The sequence below is a fragment of the Oncorhynchus kisutch genome, linkage group LG2 (genome assembly GCF_002021735.2).
Source record: "Oncorhynchus kisutch isolate 150728-3 linkage group LG2, Okis_V2, whole genome shotgun sequence".
Lineage (NCBI taxonomy): Eukaryota > Metazoa > Chordata > Actinopteri > Salmoniformes > Salmonidae > Oncorhynchus > Oncorhynchus kisutch.
This window is the reverse complement of record NC_034175.2, coordinates 4,069,796-4,092,884: the sequence shown is the minus strand read 5'-3', so window position 1 is coordinate 4,092,884 and position 23,089 is coordinate 4,069,796. Positions and strand designations below refer to the sequence as shown.

Genomic DNA, 23,089 nt, shown 5'->3' with positions numbered 1-23,089 from the left:
GTCTCTATGAAAGTGGTTTCCTGCTTTCCTGAGGGAAACACTACTACAGATGTAATGAGCACAAATGATATCTAGGCCTGAGGTACACTGAAATCCTTCTGTATAAAACATTAAAAACTATGTGGAATGTGTAAAAAACTGGATTTTATTCAGTTGTGAGAAGAGCAGTTTGTTCTGAATTCACAGACAGTCAAATACAACTGGGCATACAGACAACTGGGCATACAGAGAACTGGGCATACAGAGAACTGGGCATACAGACAACTGGGCATACAGACAAAACAGTAAAGAATTACAATACGTCAGCAATAGGCAGCCAAACAATTCAGAAAAAATGATAGAGGGGGGAGGAACAAAAGAGGAACATGGACAGAGACTCGTGGGTGCAGGTGTCCCATCTAGCATAGTGTGTCCTTACAGCAGGCTTCTTCTACACTCAGAGATAAGATGAAATAGAGGGATGAGATGGAGGTATAGAGGGTCTCTTATAGCAGTCTTCCTCTGCACTCTGTTGAGCCACAGCAGCACAGTAGCTCCTTTCCCTCCACACTGCCAACCTCGTAGTTATAGTCCCATGTCAACTCTGTCCCCGCCCGGATACGCCTGCACACACACACACACACTTTAGTGGACGAGTCAGTGGTCAACGCGCAACATTCACAAGTGCTCAACACAAAACCACATTTCAAATAATACATGTTTCTTTATCAGAGGAACAGGGTTCTACCAAGTCTATGTAACCATGTCTAATACAGAACACTCACTTGCTGGCGAAGAAGGCTACCCAGGGGAAACGCAGATCGTGTGTGTCTACAAACACATTCTGGACAAACAGGTTAGCACTGCAGCTATGCTGTAAGGGGGAGAGATGAGGAGAGAGAGCTTAATTCCCTTTGTCAAAATGCATATAGTCTCCATTGCAAACTGGAATGTTGCGCGCTGATGAAGCATGCCTTCTGTTGCTGTTTGATGCCAGCATCCAAATCAACTGGGAACTCGGAAATCTCTGACTTCAGTGAGTTCAAGATAAATGGGACCTGGAGAAAAAATGAGCTCCATCTCGGAACAATTGTTTTGAATGGTCATCCAACAAGGAATTTCAACTCGGGTCTCTTTCTAGAGCTCCGACTTTCCGACCTGAAGTTCACAGGCGTTATGATTTGACCTTGTATTTTTACGAGTTCCCAAGTGTCTTGAAAGCAGCACAAGTTGCTGTAGCAGCAGCAGCTCTTCCGCTATCTGACAGATGTTCCACTAAAAGACTGTATCTGTATGCTGTACGCGTGTGATAAACCGATAAGCATGACCAGTCAACTGTATTTCCATCATTGAATAGGCAAAAACTTCACACTGGGATTTTTTTCTATTGGAGGGCGGAAATTTTATTTATCGGCTTTTTTATGCATTTATTTTTAAGTCAGACAAAAGCCAGCTATTACCGGCTAATGGAAAGTGACACACACGTATCACACTCACGTTGAGGTAGCGCCCCAGGTTGCCCTCCAGCTTGGCGTCGATGATGTAGCAGGACTCCTCACCATCGAAGAACTGCCGTGTGTTTTTAGGTCCACTGTCTCCCCCATCCCCACCCTTACCCTGTGCCCCTCCGTGGCCCCCCGGGCCTCCCCCTGGCCCCATCCCAGCCCCTCCAGTCTTCACCATCAGGCCATGGGAGTTCTTCAGAGCAATGCCTCGCGTGGACTTCACAGCCACCTGCCTCTTCACCGCACCTGAGACAGGAGGCAAGGAGAGGGAGAATGAAGGGGAGAAGAGTTTGCTTCTACACCTGCATTGCTTGCTGTTTGGGGTTTTAGGCTGGGTTTCTGTACAGCACTTTGAGATATCAGCTGATGTACAAAGGGCTATATGAATACATTTGATTTGAAGAGAAAGGGTCAATTCAGGGAGAAGCACCACACGAACAGGTCTGGCAATACCTGATAAAACACAGATCTATGAACCCACAGGCCCCTCTCATCACCTGTGTTTTCCCCTCCACCCATTCTTCTTCTTCCCCCCTGCCCCCTCATCCTCTCCCCCTTCTCCCATTCTTCCTCCCCCTTCCAATTTACTCCTAAACCGGTGCACGTTTTCCTCCGCCATTCCCTTCTCCCCGTGTGCATTTCCCTTCTGCCTTCCTCTCCTCTCCTCCCCATGTGCGTTTCCCTTCTGCCTTCCTCTTCTCCCCCTTCCTCCCCCATCCTCTCCCTACCTCCCCCATCTTCTCCCAGTGTGCGTTTCCCTTCTGCCTTCCTCTTCTCCCCCTTCCTCCCCCATCCTCTCCTCTCCCTACCTCCCCCATCTTCTCCCCGTGTGCATTTCCCTTCTGCCTTCCTCTTCTCCCCCTTCCTCTCCCTACCTCCCCCATCTTCTCCCCGTGTGCATTTCCCTTCTGCCTTCCTCTTCTCCCCCTTCCTCCCCCATCCTCTCCCTACCTCCCCCATCTTCACCCTGTGTGCGTTTCTCTCTCTCCTTGTTGTCATCAGATCCAGAGCTGATGGTCTGGACGTCATCACTGTCCGACAGCGTCATCACATCCTGTCTCTTCCCTCCCTCCGTCTTCACTGATTGTTGACTGCGGAGGGCGCAAAAACACACTTACAGAGTCACTCAACGTTATCGAATGTTATTCATATGGCACATTCTACCAGGTATATTTGATATTGTGCAACACAGGCCTAAAAGGGACAAGCCAGAGTTAAATAGGTTGAAATTACATTTCACAATCATTCATTACGTACCTTTTCTGGTCTCCGGGCTCCTAGAACAGAGAACACAGGAGAAGGTGTATCAGTATCCAACCAGAGCACCGGAACACAAATCACTCATGAATAAACATGAGAAGGAATCAATCATCACATGAGAGGGTGCCCAATCAGAACACCAGGAGATGAAAGCAAGAGATCTAGGATGATTGAATTATCCTAATATATGTAATAGGATCTACACAAAATAGCTGAGATGGATATGGGCTACTCACACCCCCCCCCTACCTTCTTCTCTATCTTCAGTCCCTCCATCTTAACGGTGGCCTGGGAGGTAGAGGGTTGGTTGGTGAGCCAGGACGCTACTTTACTCTTCCCACTCTCCTCTGGCATGGGGGGCGGCTTCCTGTCCTCCTTCCCCCCCACTGACACACTCATCCCATCCTTACTGTCCTGGCTCCCTGGATGGGGGGGGGGGGGGGGGTACAGATCAAATAAATATCATTTTACATCACGCTGCAACATGTAAAAAGGTTCAGCTGCTTTTCTCAATATCAAATATATCTGGGTAACAATTAAGTATCTTACTGTGATTGTTTTCAATTAAAATAGTAAAAAATGTAATAAACGTTTCTAGAAAACGGCAATTTCTCAAAAGCATGAATCTTGCTAGGACTGTCTGAGGGTATTTGTATGTGTGTATTTATTAAGGATCCCCAGTTGATCCTGGCAAGTGGGGAGGAGGAAACAGATAACTAGCTGTTATTGGCAGAGATGTTTGGAACTCATCAGGCAGGACAAAACTCCATCCCACATCCCGCAACAGGCTGACCTTTCAGGAGGTCTTTTCAAATAGCTCTTACACCAACCTCAGTGTGGAAATATATATATATATATATATATATATATCACATTGACTGCAGTGGGCCTTTAACATAACTTCCTACTGCAGGCCCAGCGTGACAACTGGGGGTTCAGTTAAGTGCGCACACACCTTCCATGACGCCCTTAGCCTGGCGACGGGTGGTGTAGCTCCTCCACACAGAGCTGGAGCTGTAGTAGGGGTCCTTCACAAACGTGTCGTCTGAACTTTTGTCGTTGTTCGACTCTTCATCACTATCCCCATCCTTAGAGGAGTCGCCACCAGCACCCCGCGCTGACGGAGAGAAGGAAGTCGTAAAGTGGCAAAAAGTGTCATTTCAGACCCTATGCGAGTCCTAAATGGCACCATAATTGCTATATAGTGCACTACTTTGGCTCTGGTCAAAAGTAAAAGCCAGACTCTTTCTAGACTGCTAAATTGTGACCCCTCACCTTTGCCAGCGGGGTTGGCAGCATTGGTTCTCTGGGGGGGTTTGGGAAGGGTCTTGTTCTGCAAAGCCAGGGAGGACAAGGGGGGGTTCTTCAGCCTGGACATGTCCACCCCACTCCCGTCACTGTCTGAACAGTGGGCCTCACTCTCATACCCTTCCTTGAAGTTCTCCACACTCTCTATGTGGTCCAGGTTAGCAAAGTACTCATCACCCATCTCCAGACCCTCCTTGTCCGCAAAGTCATCTGTCAGAATCTTACCTGGGAGAGAGGGAGAAGAGAGTGAGAGAGAAGACAGGGAGGGAGGGCGGAGAGAGAGAAGACAGGGAGGGAGGGCGGAGAGAGAGAAGACAGGGAGGGAGGGCGGAGAGAGAGAAGACAGTGAGGGAGGGCGGAGAGAGAGAAGACAGGGAGGGAGGGCAGAGAGAGAGAAGACAGGGAGGGAGGGCAGAGAGAGAGAAGACAGGGAGGGAGGGCAGAGAAAGAGAAGACAGGGAGGGAGGGCAGAGAGAGAGAAGACAGGGAGGGAGGGCGGAGAGAGAGAAGACAGGGAGGGAGGGCGGAGAGAGAGAAGACAGGGAGGGAGGGCGGAGAGAGAGAAGACAGGGAGGGAGGGCGGAGAGAGAGAAGACAGGGAGGGAGGGCGGAGAGAGAGAAGACAGGGAGGGAGGGCGGAGAGAGAGAAGACAGGGAGGGAGGGCAGAGAGAGAGAAGACAGGGAGGGAGGGCAGAGAGAGAGAAGATGGAGGGAGGGAGGAGAGAGAGAAGACGGAGGGAGGGAGGGCGGAGAGAGAGAAGACGGAGGGAGGGAGGGCGGAGAGAGAGAAGACGGAGGGCGGAGAGAGAGAAGACGGAGGGCGGGAGGAGAGAGAGAAGACGGAGGGCGGGAGGAGAGAGAGAAGACAGGGAGGGCGGAGAGAGAGAAGACAGGGTGGGAAGAGAGAAAACAGGGAGGAAGGAGAGAGAGAAGACATGGAGGGCAGAGAGAGAGAAGAGGGAGGGAGAGAGAAGAGAGGGAGGGAGAGAGACAAAAACAACACTAGACACTATGGAACACAAAGGTTTTACCATCTCATCCTGGAATATACAATGTCTGAGGTCATCTGCCTTTGGTCTAAAGAACAGGAACCCAGACTACAAATAAAGTGGAAATACAGACATTGTAATCTTCAAGAAAAATGGTATAGAGGCGACAAACCCGCTGGTTGCCCTCTAGGTTACAGAGAGCTGGTAGTCCCATCCACTGAACTACCAGGTGTGGAACAGAAAAGACACTCAGGGGAATGCTAACTTGGTGTAGCGCTGAGCCAACGGACTCTATTCAATTAGTCAAAAGAGGAACAATTTACACCTGGCCAGAAATGAATAAGGAAACTATCCCAACAGAGATAAATGTCCTCATGTGTGCTACCTATATCCCCCCAATAGAATCCTCATACTAACGATAAGAGCTTCTCCATCCTGGAGGGGGAGATCAACCATTCCAGGCCCAGGGACATGTACTAGTCTGTGGTGACCTGAATGCCAGAAGTGGACAGGAACCTGACACCCTCAGCACACAGGGGGACAAACACCTACCTGGAGGTGACAGTATTCCCTCCCAAATGTGCCCCCGTAGACACAACTATGACAAAACAACCAACAAAAATGGGTCACAACTCCTGCAGCTCTGTCGCACGCTGGGTCTCTACATAGTCAATGGTTGGCTTCAAGGAGACTCCTACGGTAGATACACCTACAGCTCATCTCCTGGCAGGGATGCAGCTTGAGCCCCACCCTCTTCATCATATATATCAAGGAATTGGCGAGGGCAGTCTGCAGCACCCGGCCTCACCCTACTAGAATCTGACCTGGGCCCTGACAGTCTGCAGCACCCGGCCTCACCCTACCAGAATCTGACCTGGGCCCTGACAGTCTGCAGCACCCGGCCTCACCCTACCAGAATCTGACCTGGGCCCTGACAGTCTGCAGCACCCGGCCTCACCCTACCAGAATCTGACCTGGGCCCTGACAGTCTGCAGCACCAGGCCTCACCCTACCAGAATCTGACCTGGGCCCTGACAGTCTGCAGCACCCGGCCTCACCCTACCAGAATCTGACCTGGGCCCTGACAGTCTGCAGCACCCGGCCTCACCCTACCAGAATCTGACCTGGGCCCTGACAGTCTGCAGCACCCGGCCTCACCCTACCAGAATCTGACCTGGGCCCTGACAGTCTGCAGCACCCGGCCTCACCCTACCAGAATCTGACCTGGGCCCTGACAGTCTGCAGCACCCGGCCTCACCCTACCAGAATCTGACCTGGGCCCTGACAGTCTGCAGCACCCGGCCTCACCCTACTAGAATCTGACCTGGGCCCTGACAGTCTGCAGCACCCGGCCTCACCCTACTAGAATCTGACCTGGGCCCTGACAGTCTGCAGCACCCGGCCTCACCCTACTAGAATCTGACCTGGGCCCTGACAGTCTGCAGCACCCGGCCTCACCCTACCAGAATCTGACCTGGGCCCTGACAGTCTGCAGTACCCGGCCTCACCCTACCAGAATCTGACCTGGGCCCTGACAGTCTGCAGCACCCGGCCTCACCCTACCAGAATCTGACCTGGGCCCTGACAGTCTGCAGCACCCGGCCTCACCCTACCAGAATCTGACCTGGGCCCTGACAGTCTGCAGCACCCGGCCTCACCCTACCAGAATCTGACCTGGGCCCTGACAGTAAAATCTCAGTAATACAAAAACGCTGTTCCAAAAAAAGTCCAGATGCCAAAAGAACACAAAGACACATTCCACCGAGACACCGTAGCTCTAGCACACAAAAAACAATACATACCTCTGCCTAAATATCAGCACCACAGGTAACTACCACAAAGCTGTGAACTGAGAGACAAGGAAAGAAGTGCCTTCAACGGCATCAAAAGGAACACACAATTCGACATCCCAATTAGGATCCGTCTAAAAACACTTGAATCAGTTATAGAACCCATTGCCCTTTATGGTTGTGAGGTCTGGGGTACGCTCACAAACCAAGAATTCACTAAATGGGACAAACACCAAATTGAGACTCATCCAAATAATCCATGCAGAAGTGAAATTATGCCGATACCCACTAATGATCAAAATCCTGGAGCCATTAAATTCTACCACCAGCTAAAAGGAAGCGATTCCCAAACCTTCCATAACAAAGCCATCACTTACAGGGGGATTAACTTAGACAAGAGTCCCCTAATAAAGCTGGCCATTGGGCTCTGTTCACAAACCCCAGTACAACACAACTACACCCAAATCATGAGAAAACAAAAAGATAATTATTTCCAATGCTACTTGGTCCTAAACAGAGAGTACACAGTGGCAGAATACCTGACCACTGTGACTGACCCTAAACAGAGAGTACACAGTGGCAGAATACCTGACCACTGTGACTGACCCTAAAGAGAGAGTACACAGTGGCAGAATACCTGACCACTGTGACTGACCCTAAACAGAGAGTACACAGTGGCAGAATACCTGACCACTGTGACTGACCCTAAACAGAGAGTACACAGTGGCAGAATACCTGACCACTGTGACTGACCCTAAACAGAGAGTACACAGTGGCAGAATACCTGACCACTGTGACTGACCCTAAACAGAGAGTACACAGTGGCAGAATACCTGACCACTGTGACTGACCCTAAACAGAGTACACAGTGGCAGAATACCTGACCACTGTGACTGACCCTAAACAGAGAGTACACAGTGGCAGAATACCTGACCACTGTGACTGACCCTAAACAGAGAGTACACAGTGGCAGAATACCTGACCACTGTGACTGACCAAAAATTAAGGAAAGCTTTGACTATGTACAGACTCAGTGAGCATAGCCTTGCTATTGAGAGGGCGCCGTAGGCAGACATGGCTCTCAAGAGAAGACAGGATATGTGTACACTGCCCACAAAATGAGGTGGAAACTGAGCTGCACTTCCTGACCTCCTGCCAAATGTATGACCATATTAGAGACACATATTTCCCTCAGATTACACAAATCCACAAAGTATTTGAAAACAAATCAAATGTGGATAAACTCTCTATTAGGTGAACTACCACAGTGAGACATCACAGCAGAAAGATGTGTGACCTGTTGCCATGAGAAAAGGGCAGCCAGTGAAAAACAAACACCATTGTAAATACAACCCATATTTACATGTATTTTCCCTTTTGTACATTGTTATAACACTGTAGATCGCCATAATATGATATTTCAAATGTCTCTAATCCTTTGAAACTGTAATGTTTACTGTTAATTTTCGATTGTTTATTTTACTTTAGTTTATTATCTATTTCACTTGCTTTGGCAATGTAAACATGTTTCCCAAGCCATTAAAGCCCTGAATCGAATTGAGATGTGAGGAGAGGAGAGAGAAGAGAAGAAGGGAAGTAAAGGAAATAGGACAAGAACTTCTACGTTGGTATTCATTCTGCATTCACATGTAGGCATTTAAACAATTATATACACTGACAAGGAGCCATGTGCTGTTATGAATGTTAATGACTGGTCTTATTATGCAGTCCACGTCCTACATGTAATGCAATGTGAATACCGGTACATACTGTTATCCATGTGTAACGCCTGCTATAACACCGCTCTGTCCCCTCCTCCACCACACCACCCAGCGACGTACCTGCGTAGATACAGACGAAGGACCCCTTGGCCACGTCGTCCAGACAGCGGATGCCCCAGCCTTTGTTCTGGGTCTTAAAGAGCTGCAGCCTCACCTGCAGACCGTGCTGCACCAGACGGTTAGTACACATCTGACTGCAGCACTTACAACGCTTATTACACTCATAAATCCTGAGAGGGGGAAGGACGGAGAGGGGGAGAGATTAGTAAGAGGGATGTCTGTGTTTGTGGCTGTGTGTGTTGTTTGTGTGCGTCTCTCACCCGGTGGGCAAACACTCCTCCAGTCTCTTTTGTGTGTATCCAGCCGTGTGGTTGATCTGTGCTCCAGGGGTACAGGCTGTTGCCTGCAGGGTCAGCTGGTGACATGAACACTTGGACCTGCACAACACACACAATCTCCATTTCAACACTTTCAATTGACTAAATAAATGAATCCCTGATTTAACAATTGGACAGGTGAAATCTATGTAGTGGAGGCCATGCGGAAGACAGAGCCCAGATGAGGGGGGTCACAGGAAGGTCAAGAGGCATAGTACTGACTTGTCCCTGCAGCCGTCGGTACAGTCACAGCCCACCAGGAACTCAGGACTGGTGTTGATGAACACTCCATCTTCAGGGATACGCTCCTTACCTGGGAACACACAGACATCAGTCACTGACGTCTTCACCACCTGCATTGCTTGCTGTTTGGGGTTTTAGGCTGGGTTTCTGTACAGCACTTTGAGATATCAGCTGATGTACGAAGGGCTATATAAATAAATTTGATTTGATTTGATTTGATTCAGGAATTCTTCACCATAGAATTAGAACTAATGTTCCAGTTTTACGACTTCATCTCAAATGAGTATCAATTGACTCCCTATTCCAGGTAGCCTAGTGGTTAGAGCATTGGGTCAGTAACTGAAAGGTTGCTAGAACAAATCCCTGAGCTGACAAGGTAAAAATCTGTCGTTCTGCCCCTGAGCAAGGCAGTTAACCCACTGTTCCCTGGGCGCCGAAGACGTGGAATGTCCAATTCTGGCAGCCCCCCTGCACCTCTCTGATTCAGAGGGTTTAAATGCAGAAGACACATTTCAGTTGAATGGATTCAGTTGTACAACTGACTAGGTATCCCCCTTTCCTTACATGTTGTGTAGCTAGTGCACCACCATTGGCCTGTACTATACAGAAAGACCTAGCGCTCTGATGGGTCATCGTTTGATTGAGGCCTCTATAGTAACTCAAGGCCTATATACTGATTGAGAAATCCCTCTCCTCACTGTAGGCCACGTCGGGGGGTGGTGTGATGTCGATCTCGTTGACGCAGGACAGGGGAATGTCCTCGTGGCCGTTGGTGATGTCTCGAATGTAGTAGTAAGGCTTCTGGGGCTGGAAGCGCCGGTCGACCAGGACATAGGGATCCAAGCAGAACATCTCCAGGAAGATGAAGTCACAACGCGTCTGAAACAGGTAGCGCTGGATCTCTGCCATGCTGCGCAGACACAGCCCACAAGGAGACTTGTAGATCACATGGAACGACATCTGACAGGGGGGTTGGGGAGAGGGAGAGAGACGGACGGACGGACGGGGGGGGGCAGTGGTTGGGGAGAGAGAGAGAGAGAGAGAGGGGGGATGAAAGATAGTTAATACCAAAATCTGTCCCCCTATAATAATCCAATTCCTGCTTCCTGAAAGATAAAATACTTCTCAAAGCTCTTTTTCTGTCTTTACCTTGCGGTTGACTCTCCGTCGGCCCGTCATGCGTCTGAACTCATACAGTAGAGGGGTGAGCAGGGGGTTCCTGCCCCGGTGCATATCTGGTCTGGAGGGACGGATACGGTTGAGACAAGCAGGCTGGCAGGTGTGAGGCAGGTAGAAGATGCGGTCTGTGGGGGCGCGGTACGAGGGCTCGTGGGGAATCCGGTCATTACTGAAGGTGTATGGGGTCACTGCAGGTGCGGAGGCGGTGGGAGGGGCTTGGGGAGGAGGGGGCAGAGACTGCTGCTGGTGTTGGATAGGCTGTAGGGACGTGAGAGTCTGGATGTTGCCAGTCTGAAGGACATACATTCTGGAGGGGGGTGCGAGAGTGAAGTAGAGTTACGAATAGATTCCTATAAAACTGCATATTTGTGAGTGTGGCTCTTTAGTAAGAGATTATGTTCAATAGCAGAAGGAGAAGGGACCTAATTAATGCAGATTTTATGATTTTTTTATGATCATACATTTCCTGTCCCCTCTCTCACCTGGATGAGTTTCCAGGAGAACCAGTTGGAGGTTGGGGCTGCATGGCTTTAGGGGCGTGGCTATTACTGGCCAATCCAGTGCGAGAGCCTCCTGGCGTGGGAATGTATGGAGAAGTACTCTTCTTAGCCATCTGATACTTAGGACTGTTGAGGGTGGGGGAGACACAGAGGAACAGGAGGGAAGAAGGGGGGATCAGGGAGAAAAGGGGTAAATGTAGCAGCGAGAGGAGAGAGAGGAACAGGAGGGAAGAAGGGGGGATCAGGGAGAAAAGGTAAATGTAGCAGCGAGAGGAGAGAGAGGAACAGGAGGGAAGAAGGGGGGATCAGGGAGAAAAGGGGTAAATGTAGCAGCGAGAGGAGAGAGAGGAACAGGAGGGAAGAAGGGGGGATCAGGGAGAAAAGGGGTAAATGTAGCAGCGAGAGGAGAGAGAGGAACAGGAGGGAAGAAGGGGGGATCAGGGAGAAAAGGGGTAAATGTAGCAGCGAGAGGAGAGAGAGGAACAGGAGGGAAGAAGGGGGGATCAGGGAGAAAAGGGGTAAATGTAGCAGCGAGAGGAGAGAGAGGAAGAGGAGGGAAGAAGGGGGGATCAGGGAGAAAAGGGGTAAATGTAGCAGCGAGAGGAGAGAGAGGAAGAGGAGGGAAGAAGGGGGGATCAGGGAGAAAAGGTGTAAATGTAGCAGCGAGAGGAGAGAGAGGAAGAGGGGGGAAGAAGGGGGGATCAGGGAGAAAAGGTAAATGTAGCAGCGAGAGGAGAGAGAGGAACAGGAGGGAAGAAGGGGGGATCAGGGAGAAAAGGGGTAAATGTAGCAGCGAGAGGAGAGAGAGGAACAGGAGGGAAGAAGGGGGGATCAGGGAGAAAAGGTAAATGTAGCAGCGAGAGGAGAGAGAGGAACAGGAGGGAAGAAGGGGGGATCAGGGAGAAAAGGGGTAAATGTAGCAGCGAGAGGAGAGAGAGGAACAGGAGGGAAGAAGGGGGATCAGGGAGAAAAGGGGTAAATGTAGCAGCGAGAGGAGAGAGAGGAACAGGAGGGAAGAAGGGGGGATCAGGGAGAAAAGGGGTAAATGTAGCAGCGAGAGGAGAGAGAGGAACAGGAGGGAAGAAGGGGGGATCAGGGAGAAAAGGGGTAAATGTAGCAGCGAGAGGAGAGAGGATGTCCATTTTCAAGGAATGTCACAAGATTTACACTGTGTGTGTGTGATACTCACTCTGTTCGTGCAAGCTGATTGGGCTGGGAGGGTGTAGGAGGGATAGAGGAGGGTGGGGAGAGGGGATGGGGGGATTTAGTGGGGGTCCCACTGGGGGTTATGGTGTTCCCCCCACTGTGATACTGGACCACAGGGCCCTTGGTCCTCAATGCTCCTACAGAGAGAGAGAAAATGGTTATCGACATCCCAATGAAGTAGAGACTAGAGTTATCCAATGAAGGACAGGTCAAGGTTCCGTCATGTACAGTATAATATGTGATCCTGCTGGGTTATTAAAGATGGATTGATTGGTTAAGTGATTGGTTTGATTGTTCATATATTAAATGATTGATTGAATAGAGTGAGTGATACCCATGCTGGGGCGTGTCCTCTGCTGGCCAGCCATCTTCTTCTCCTGGGTGTTGGCACAGTTGGTCTTCAGGTTGAACATGGGCTCCAGCCTGGTTGAACCGCGGTAGATCCACTCACTACGCTTGTCATCCTGAAGGAGAAAAAATAACCATACAAACAGATTACCACAGAGATGACTTTTCAGTCATTTAATTGCTTTATCTTACCTTATTTTCATATTTTGTTGAGTGTCTGCAGAAGTAGTATAAAAACGTGATTCAAAACCAGAAACTAAACTATCCCTGTTTATAACATGCTGCGAGCGTCATGTTAAATCAGACTATAAATAAAGTTGGCTGGTAATCAAATCCCAGTGATGATGTCATCATACCAGGAAGAGGATCTTGACGAGGCTGCCGTCCACCTCCTCCACTCTGCTCCTCCACCACGTCCCCTCCCACTCTGTCTTGATGACCTGGCCTGCCTTCAGCAGCACCATGGGCCTGTTGGGGTATGATGTTATATATTCCTCTATGAAGTCTTTACACGATGCATCCTCTATGTCCTCCCATGTACGCTTCACTGGGGGAGAGAATATGATGGGGAGAGGAAGAGGAGAGATGGTGAGAGAAGACAATGGGGGAGAGGAAGAGGAGAGATGGTGAGAGAAGACAATGGGGCAGAGGGGGAGAGGAGAGATGGTGAGAGAAGATGTGAAGAGGGTAAGCTGAGGTCACATCCCAAAACCAGATTGATAGGAGAAAAGAGAGCATATTGAAAGGAAAGAGGACATGAAGACAGAAAGGAGGGTTCTTACTTGGTCTGCAGACAGGATAGAGCTCAGGCAGGGTCACGTAGGAGGCATAACCGTCATCAAAGAAGATCAGGAACCTGAAACACACATAGACAACTGTTGAAACAGCTTCACAACCCTTCACCAAACACACATAGACAACTGTTGAAACAGCTTCACAACCCTTCACCAAACACACATAGACAACTGTTGATACAGCTTCACAACCCTTCACCAAACACACAGAGGATATTTGAAACATGCTCGCACACACACAGCTTCTCACCTCATGCGGTTCTTGTTGTTGGGCATCTCTGCCACGATGCCAGCGTAGAGCCAGACCTGGTTGCCGTCCTTGTACTTGGCCACCACCCTGGCTCCCACGTATAGCCTCTCCAGGGTGGGGTGGTAGTGAAACGCTATGTGGTTCCCAGAGAGTAGACTCTTCCCCTTGTTCTCAAACTTCACCTTGTACTTACTGTAACCATTACCTACAAACACACATATTCAATGTCAAACTTCACCATGTGCATAGGTGTGTGTGTGTGTGTGTGTGTGGGGAGAGGTGTGTGTATGCATGTCTCACCGACAGGGTTGATGGCGATGAGCATTCCACTGTGCCAGGTCTTGGTACGTTTTTTCCCCAGAAGACTCATCTCCAGTCTGATTTCATCATCCTTCAGGGAGGGGTTAGGCTGGGTGGGTGTGTTCCTGGGCGTGGCCTGGGACACAAACACCGCTGGCATCGGCACTGGGCCACCTACACAAAATAAAGAATGCACGTGAACGTTTGTGCAGTATGTACACACACACAAAGACACTGCCATGACCCGGAGGTATACATCAATCACAGACATATAGAATTGCACATTGGTGCCATTACCTGGCTGTTGTATAGCAGGCCCGGAAGAAGAGTTCTTGTTGACTGTCTGGGCCAGCTTCAACACCTGCTGGGAGGAACGCTGGAGAGCTGCCGACGCCTCCTTATACTACAGGATACACAAACAATTAACACATACATGTGGATATTGTTCAAACTTCTTTCTGAATTTTAACTACCACCAGTGTTTGTATATACACGTATGTATGTATGTATGCATGTACAGTGGGGCAAAAAAGTCTTTAGTCAGCCACCAATTGGGCAAGTTCTCCCACTTAAAAAGATGAGGCCTGTAATTTTCATCATAGGTACACTTCAACTATGACAGACAAAATGAGGAAAAAAATCCAGAAAATCACATTGTAGGATTTTTAATGAATTCATTTGCAAATGATGGTGGAAAATAAGTATTTGGTCACCTACAAACAAGCAAGATTTCTGGCTCTCACAGACCTGTAACGTCTTCTTTAAGAGGCTCCTCTGTCCTCCACTCGTTACCTGTATTAATGGCACTTGTTTGAACTTGTTATCACTATAAAAGAAAAAAGAAACAAAATTGTAGACCTGCACCAGGCTGGGAAGACTGAATCTGCAATAGGTAAGCAGCTTGGTTTGAAGAAATCAACTGTGGGAGCAATTATTAGGAAATAGAAGACATACAAGACCACTGATAATCTCCCTCGATCTGGGGCTCCACGCAAGATCTCACCCCGTGGGGTCAAAATGATCACAAGAACGGTGAGCAAAAATCCCAGAACCACAAGGGGGGACCTAGTGAATGACCTGCAGAGAGCTGGGACCAAAGTAACAAAGCGTACCATCAGCAAGGGCATTGAAGATGAAACGTGGCTGGGTCTTTCAGCATGACAATGATCCCAAACACACCGCCCGGGCAACGAAGGAGTGGCTTCGTAAGAAGCATTTCAAGGTCCTGGAGTGGCCTAGCCAGTCTCCAGATCTCAACCCCATAGAAAATCATTGGAGGGAGTTGAAAGTCCAAGTTGCCCAGCAACAGCCCCAAAACATCACTGCTCTAGAGGAGATCTGCATGGAGGAATGGGCCAAAATACCAGCAACAGTGTGTGAAAACCTTGTGAAGACTTACAGAAAACGTTTGACCTGTCATTGCCAACAAAGGGTATAATAACAAAGTATTGAGATAAACTTTTGTTATTGACCAAATACTTATTTTCCACCATAATTTGCAAATAAATTCATGAAAATCCTACAATGTGATTTTCTGTATTTTTTTCTTCTAATTCTGTCTGTCATAGTTGAAGTGTACCTATGATGAAAATTACAGGCCTCTCATCTTTTTAAGTGGGAGAACTTGCACAATTGGTAGCTGACTAAATACTTTTTTGCCCCACTGTATGTATGTATGTAATGCATGCATATATGGGGAAGAGAGAGAGAGACAGGGCTGGAGAGAGAGACGGGCAGGGCGGGAGAGAGAGACAGCGAAGGGAGAGAGAGAGAGAGAGACAGCGAAGGGAGAGAGAGAGAGAGAGAGAGAGAGACAAGCGAAGGGAGAGAGAGAGAGAGAGAGAGAGACAAAGCGAAGGGAGAGAGAGAGAGAGAGAGAGATATAGAGCGAAGGGAGAGAGAGAGAGAGAGAGAGGAGAGCGAAGGGAGAAGAGAGAGAGAGAGAGAGAGCGAAGGGAGAGAGAGAGAGAGAGAGAGACAAGCGAAGGGAGAGAGAGAGAGAGAGAGACAGCGAAGGGAGAGAGAGAGAGAGAGACAGCGAAGGGAGAGAGAGAGAGAGAGAGAGAGACAGCGAAGGGAGAGAGAGAGGAGAGAGAGAGAGAGAGAGAGAGACAGCGAAGGGAGAGAGAGAGAGAGAGAGAGAGAGAGAGCGAAGGGAGAGAGAGAGAGAGAGAGAGAGAGCGAAGGGAGAGAGAGAGAGAGAGAGACAAAGGCGAAGGGAGGAGAGAGAGAGAGAGAGAGAGAGAGACAGCGAAGGGAGAGAGAGAGAGAGGAGAGAGAGAGAGAGAGAGAGAGAGAGAGAGAGAGAGAAGAGAGAGAGAGAGACAGCGAAGGGAGAGAGAGAGAGAGAGAGAGAGAGAGAGAGAGAGAGAGAGAGAGAGAGAGAGAGACAAGCGAAGGGAGAGAGAGAGAGAGAGAGAGAGACAGCGAAGGGAGAGAGAGACAGCGAAGGGAGAGAGAGAGAGAGAGAGAGAGACCAGCGAAGGGAGAGAGAGAGAGGAGAGAGAGAGAGAGCGAAGGGAGAGAGAGAGAGAGAGAGACAGCGAAGGGAGAGAGAGAGAGAGAGAGAGACAGCGAAGGGAGAGAGAGAGAGACAGCGAAGGGAGAGAGAGAGAGAGAGAGAGAGAGAGAGAGAGAGAGCAGCGATGGGAGAGAGAGAGAGAGAGAGAGAGAGAGACAGCGAAGGGAGAGAGAGAGAGAGAGAGAGAGAGACAGCGAAGGGAGAGAGAGAGAGAGAGAGAGAGAGAGACAGCGAAGGGAGAGAGAGAGAGAGGAGGCTGGGTCTTAGGAAATAGAAGACATACAAGACCAGTGACAGACAGACAGAGCAGAGAGGAAGTCACAATCAGATGAGCTCCTGCATTTTTCAGCATTTTCTTTAAAAAAGATAGATTAGGAGTTAGATAAACTTAGATTTTTTGTCAGGAACACATACTGGATTCTACCCTCTACAACATAACCCCTACTTCAAATCAAAACTTAAAACCTACAACCTGATTTTGGACGGAATTACGGAATCACCTGGAAGGTTCACAACTTCCAAGATTTGTTTCTCTATACAGCAAATTCTCTGGAAAACAACAGAAACCTGAAAACACCATCCAACCTGGAACTGAGTGAGTAATGCTTAGTCTGAAACTATATTTTTTTTTTTCCAAAAGCCAAGAAGAAAAATACACAACATTACCTTATAAGGATTTCTAACTCTAATTCTAACATAATTCTGCCAAGCTTGATATAGCTTCAAATAGCACTGACGTGTCAAGTGAGAGGTGTCAAAGCTCATTAGCCCAACAATGGCAGGAGAGTCACACAGTCTACCCCAACCAAGTGGAGAGGCCTTAGAAGCTCCCTCCCGCTGTTCAGAGGTAATTAAAATACAGTACCCTGTGCATGTAAAGAACGAGAAGGCAAGAAAAGATTACAAAATGAAGCTCCTTATGGAAAATCAAGAGACACTTTTTGCTGACTATTACAAAAATGGGAACATCAGCAACCTTATCTTCCACACAAACCATCCCCTGGCATGGCACAGTGCTATATTAGCACACTACCCCCTCTGTTACGAGAGGGGGGATTAACGAGGGGTGGAAACTCAGAATACTTGACAACGAGGACTCTGAGTTAAGTAATATAAATATCTATAAGTCCGGAACAGTGATGGTACAGCGTAACCACAAACAGTTTCAGCTGGACTTTCACCTAATCAAAGAATTAGCTCAGCAGGAGAAACTCTCCCTTGATAAAGATACCCCCACCCCGAGAGGATCAGACCAGACCTCTTCATTATGTAACCCCACAGATGAGCAACCCCCAGCGGAGGGTCAACCTCCCAGCACAGATTACCACTCCCTCATTGAAATGAAGGACAAATTCACCCAGCTGGAGATAAGGCAGGTGGAGCTGGAACAGCAGGTGATTACACTTCAGTCAGCACAGACCCAGACAACAGTCCAGCACAACAACAGCCCCTTAACCAGACCCGGAGAGCTGGAGGTGGACAGAGACATATCTGCACTTTGGACAGTGGTGAGACAAATACAACAGGAGAAAGAGGAGCAGAACAGAGCACTAGAGGAGAGTATCAGACTGCTGGTGGAGGAGAGGTTGAGGGGGATGGAGGAGAGGGTGAGGGGGATGGAGGAGAAGTTGAGGGGGACGGTGTGTGACAGAGAACAACACACTAGAGAGGTGGCCACCCCCACAGAGAAGCCAGCAGAACAGCCCACCTCAGCACCCAACAAAAGTCTCGACACCACAGCAGAACAGTCCACACCAGACCCTGACCATAGAGTCGACATCACAGCAGAACAGTCCACACCAGACCCTGACCATAGAGTCGACATCACAGCACAACAGACAAATGAAGAACCCCAAGCCCAGAGGCTCTCACCCCCTCTGAGCACCCCCCCTGTCATCCACCCTGATAGCCCTTCTGTCAACCCCCCACACCCACTGAGGACAAAACACAAGACACAGATTGTACTACTTATGGACTCAAATGGGAAATATATAGAAGAAAAAATACTTTTCCTCCCAAACACAGTGTGTCTAAACTCTGGTGTCCAAACACCCAGCGTGCCCCTAGACCTTCTGTCTGAGGCCAAACTAGGCTCACCCAGCCACATAATAATACCACACAGGCACAAACGACCTGAGAGCACAGCAGGAAAGAGTGGCCACAGCACTGAAGGGAGTGATTGAAAAGGCTTCTTCTACTTTCCCCAACGCACAAGTGGTTATCTCCACCCTGCGAACCACGAAAAGACTTGGCCACCCCGCCACAATACAGCGGGTAATGCAAGTATTTCCCGTGACTGTGCCTCAAAACCAAAACGTTTTCCTGGCCCACCCTCCACCCTGGACTTGAACATCCTCTATGACCAGGTCCACCTCTACAAGGCAAGCATGCCCACCTTTGCCCCGGACTCTAAAGGACATCGCTCTCAAACGTATCCCAACACTCCACACAGGAGCAACAGATCAATAGACACCCCACCCAGACCAGCAGACACCCTCCCAGATCTGCAGACCTCCCCTGGACCTACACATAGAGGGACCCACGCCAGAGGAATTACATCCAGACCCACAGTACACCCAGAACACACACACCCAACCATCCACACCCCCCCCACTCACCATGCCCACACTCCATTTAGGTAGGCCCCTCAGATCAGACCTATGGCACTCCTGCCCACCCCATGCACCCCACCCCCGCCCGCAGAGGGCCTCAACATGGAAGCCACCAATCCCAGTTGAGCGGCACAGGTTCCCAACCCCCAACCCCCACTCTCACACTCGCCCAGCCAATGGCATGTACCCGATGCTCAGCAGGCTTTGCTCACACTTACTGGCCTTAGGCTAAACCACGATCCAACAACCTTGGACACTCTATGGAACAAAAAGCCTTCACTATATTATCCTGGAATATCCAAGGCCTGAGGTCATCTGCCTTTGGCCTAAAGAGCAGAAACCCGGACTTCACCAAAGAAATCGGTAATACAGACATTGTCATCCTGCAAGAAACCTGTATAGAGGAGATGGACCCACTGGTTGCCCTCTAGGTTACAGAGAGCTGGTAGTCCCATCCACCAAACTACCAGGTGTGAAACAGGAAGGGACTCAGGGGGTATGCTTAATTTGGTATAGAGCAGACCTAACTCACTCCATTAAATTAATCAAAAACAGGAACATTCTACATTTGGCTAGAAATTCAAAAAGAAATTATCCTAACAGAGAGAAAAATGTCCTCCTGTGTGCTACCTATATCCCCCCCACTAGAATCCCCATATTTTAATGAAGACAGCTTCTCTCCATCCTGGAGGGGAAATCAATCATTTCCAGGCCCAGGGACATGTACTAGTCTGTGGTGACCTAAATGCCAGAACCGGACAAGAACCTGACACCCTCAGCACACAGGGGACAAACCCTGCCTGAGCTGACAGCATTCCCTCCCCCATATGCCCCCCTAGGCACAACTATTACAACATACCCACAAAACGGGTCACAACTCCTGCAGCTCTGTCGCACGCTGGGTATTTACATAGTCAACGGTAGGCTTCGAGGGACTCCTATGGTAGGTACACCCTATAGCTCATCTCTTGGCAGTANAGAGACAGCGAAGGGAGAGATACAAGCTTCAACACCAGCTGGGGAGGAACACTGGAAAGCTGCAGATAACAGGGTCAATTAACACAAGTGTGTGTTTGACTAATTATTTGTTCTCACCATTGCATCATGGACAGGTATCCCAGGTTTCTTGGGTGGAACCACTGAGAGGAAAGAGGTCAGAGAAGAGAGAAAAGAAACCAGGTTAGACATTCACTCATGTGTCTTATCCTGGAGCTGCCCCTCTGGACAGGTTTCCTTTGGTAAAATATTGTTTGGCTCACTGGGAGTAAGTGGCAGTACGTACGTAAGCCCACAGCGATGACATCATCATCGTCATCATCATCGTCAATTTCTATGACATCAGAGGACTGAACCCCTCCCACTCCACCCTCATCCTCTGAAGAGCTCTCCTTGTAGACCAGACCCATTTTACTGTAGGTGGACTTCACCAGAGCCTCACACTCCACTATGGACCTGAAACACACACACACACACACACAATGGAGAGAATCACACAGACAGTAACACACACACACACCAGTCCTATTGTGAGGATTGAAAATATGCTTGGCCTATCATGAGGGTGTCTGTGTATGTTAAAGCAACATTTTGCAACATATGATGTGAGGTATAGGTAGTTATCATGAGTTGTGGGAGACACGTACAGCACGTAGGCAGTTAAACAGACTGTCTTTTGTTAGAACTCAAACTTAGCAGTAACCAGAACCAGATGTGAGATAACGGTACGGTATTTAGGGTATGAGCGCATAGATATTCTACCCAGCAACAACTACACCTGCCAATGGGAGCGCCCGGGGGCTGGGACCAGTTGGGGCGCCAACAATCAACATAGGTTGAGTAAGTTTAAACCACACTTGACCTCTACTCTGACAGGCCAGCTCGGAAGCAGGAACTACTACTGTCAGAGTATTGTCAGAAGATATCTTTAGGGTGTTGGCCAGTTCTCTGTTTGCCCTGCGTGGTGTTACAGCAGACCCGTATATATGAACAATGCATTTACCACTTATTACTTAGCTAATAAAAAACACATAGCATACAATTGGTGACTCAGTCTCATACTTATCCTGATTCGATCAGCACAACACTTTACACTATTTTACAGTAAGCCGGGCCTCACATTCTTCTATAGACCTGACACAGAGACACACACACACTAAAGTCTTCCACTCTACTATGGACCTGAGAAAGAAAGAAACAAAACATAATTTCTCCCCCCCCCCCCCCCCCCCCCCCCCCCCCCACACACACACACACACACACACACACTCACTGGTTGGCATTGTTGAAGAGTTTGTCCACCACCTCCTCTTCCTTCTCTTTCTGCTCCACCCATTCTTTGAGCTCAGCCAGCTGGGCCTTCCTCTGGCGGACTGCCTCGCTCCTCTCCACCTCCTCCTCAATCCACTTACTCAGCTCCTCCAGAGACACACCCAGCTCCTCCTCCAGACCAGAGTCCCAGCCCTCCACCTCCATCCTGGGGGGAGACAGGAGTGAGAGAGATGGAACGGGGGTCAGGCAGAGAACGATGGAGAGACCGGTGTTGAGACATACAGGGAGGGAGAGTAAGAAAACAACGGAAGGAGCGTAGAAGGGGAGGAGGCAGAGACAGAAAGAACGGAGTGAAGATGAGGCAAAGAAAGCGAGAGAGATTTTATAGAGTTAGCTAAGATTACATTGTTACTGATCAAGCTAGTGTTAGCTAACTAGCTAGCTAGCTAACTACACGGTATTCTAAACATTGTTGTAATTTCAGGGCTGATTAAACACGTTGGGACTAAAACTCACCTATACAATCTGTTTAAAATATCACCCTGTGTAGTTTATATTGTAACAAAGGTCATGCATTGGTGTTTTCAATTTCATGTTATCGTCACATTGTTTTGAAATGAGGGACCACTGTTCAGGGACATCGACAGTGCTCGTGGTAGTTGTAGTCTTATAAATAAACGTATTTATCTAATCTTAGAAGATCAAAATAAACATTTGAAACCCGTTATTTGGAATGAAAGCTATTGTAATCAAAAAGATTTGACATCATATGTATATCATACTAACATACTTAGTGAACAATTTAAACTACAACTCCCAAACGTCACAACGGCGAAAGGTTAGCACACAGCGGTGCGCGGAGAAGACACGTTTAGCAGTCAGAAATATTGTACTGTCGTAGCTTTAAATTAAATTCCCGGGGGAATGCACTTTTTAAAGTAAGTGATTTTGTGCACATAATCACAGTGGATCTTCATTTATCGGACAAGTTGAGTTTATTCAAACAATCTTGCTAACTCGAAAGTTACTGAGCTGTGGAGGGAGACTAGCTAACTATGCTAACAAGCAGTCCAGTCTTTTGTAGTTGCCTTCTCTAAATCTATATCCGCTCACCGTATAATGCATCTGCAACTAAAAACTGTTTATGAACCGAGACAATTTTTATTGGAAGTTAATGAACTCACCCATCATTATTGTCCATTTATCCAGTCATTCAGCTAGAAAGCTTCAGACCACTCACAATACCCCGCATACAACTTCTTCCTGTGGCTTTCTGGCAGACTAGACGCTGTGTTGCGAATTGCTGCCCTTAGCAGGTCGGAATGCGGATTGCACATTTTGATCAAAAAAGGGGAATGTGGTAAAATTTCAATTGCACCATCAAACCCTGCTATACATCTCATTTACAATTGCGACCGGGCCAAGATAAAGCAAAGCAGTGCGACACAAACAACAGCACAGAGTTACACATGGAATAAACAAGCATACAGTCAATAACACAATAGGAAAAAACAAAAGTCTATATACAGTGTGTGCAAATGGCGTGAGGAGGTAAGGCAATAAATAGGCATTGTAGCGAAGTAATTACAATTTAGAAGATGAACACTGGAGTGATAGATGAGCAGATTATGATGTGCAAGTAGAGATCCTGGTGTGCAAAAGAGCAGAAAAATAAATAAAAACAATATGGGGATGAGGTAGGCAGATTGGGTGGGCTATTTACAGATGGACTATGTACAGCTGCAGCGATCGGTTAGCTGCTCAGATAGCTGATGTTTAAAGTTAGTGAGGGAAATATAAGTCTCCAGCTTCAGTGATTTTTGCAATCAGTTCCAGTCACTGGCAGCAAAGAACTGGAAGGAAAGGCAGCCAAAGGAG

At 48.5% G+C, this 23,089-nt stretch overlaps 1 protein-coding gene across 3 annotated transcripts; it reads right to left on the bottom strand.

The window, feature by feature from the left end:
* Window positions 1-124: 124 nt before the first annotated feature.
* Window positions 125-22,525, bottom strand: LOC109886460 (histone-lysine N-methyltransferase SETDB1-B). Of its 3 annotated transcripts, none has more exons than XM_031837796.1 (25): window positions 22,396-22,525; window positions 21,213-21,416; window positions 20,226-20,395; window positions 20,039-20,082; window positions 14,108-14,213; window positions 13,811-13,984; window positions 13,511-13,715; window positions 13,249-13,322; window positions 12,823-13,013; window positions 12,453-12,582; window positions 12,102-12,255; window positions 10,895-11,038; window positions 10,383-10,719; window positions 9,932-10,193; window positions 9,213-9,303; window positions 8,934-9,050; window positions 8,674-8,843; window positions 4,020-4,277; window positions 3,700-3,861; window positions 2,994-3,166; window positions 2,742-2,761; window positions 2,436-2,575; window positions 1,477-1,730; window positions 765-853; window positions 125-603 (listed from the first exon to the last, which is right to left on the bottom strand). In XM_031837796.1, exons 1-25 carry the CDS (start codon window positions 22,410-22,412, stop codon window positions 486-488), a joined length of 3,804 nt encoding a protein of 1,267 aa, XP_031693656.1. In that variant the 5' UTR covers window positions 22,413-22,525; the 3' UTR covers window positions 125-485. The 3 variants fall into 3 exon arrangements, with proteins under 3 accessions (XP_031693656.1, XP_031693658.1, XP_031693661.1); XM_031837798.1 differs by having other exon boundaries at window positions 2,451-2,575; window positions 22,396-22,524; XM_031837801.1 differs by lacking the exon at window positions 22,396-22,525 and adding an exon at window positions 21,728-21,804.
* Window positions 22,526-23,089: the final 564 nt, after the last annotated feature.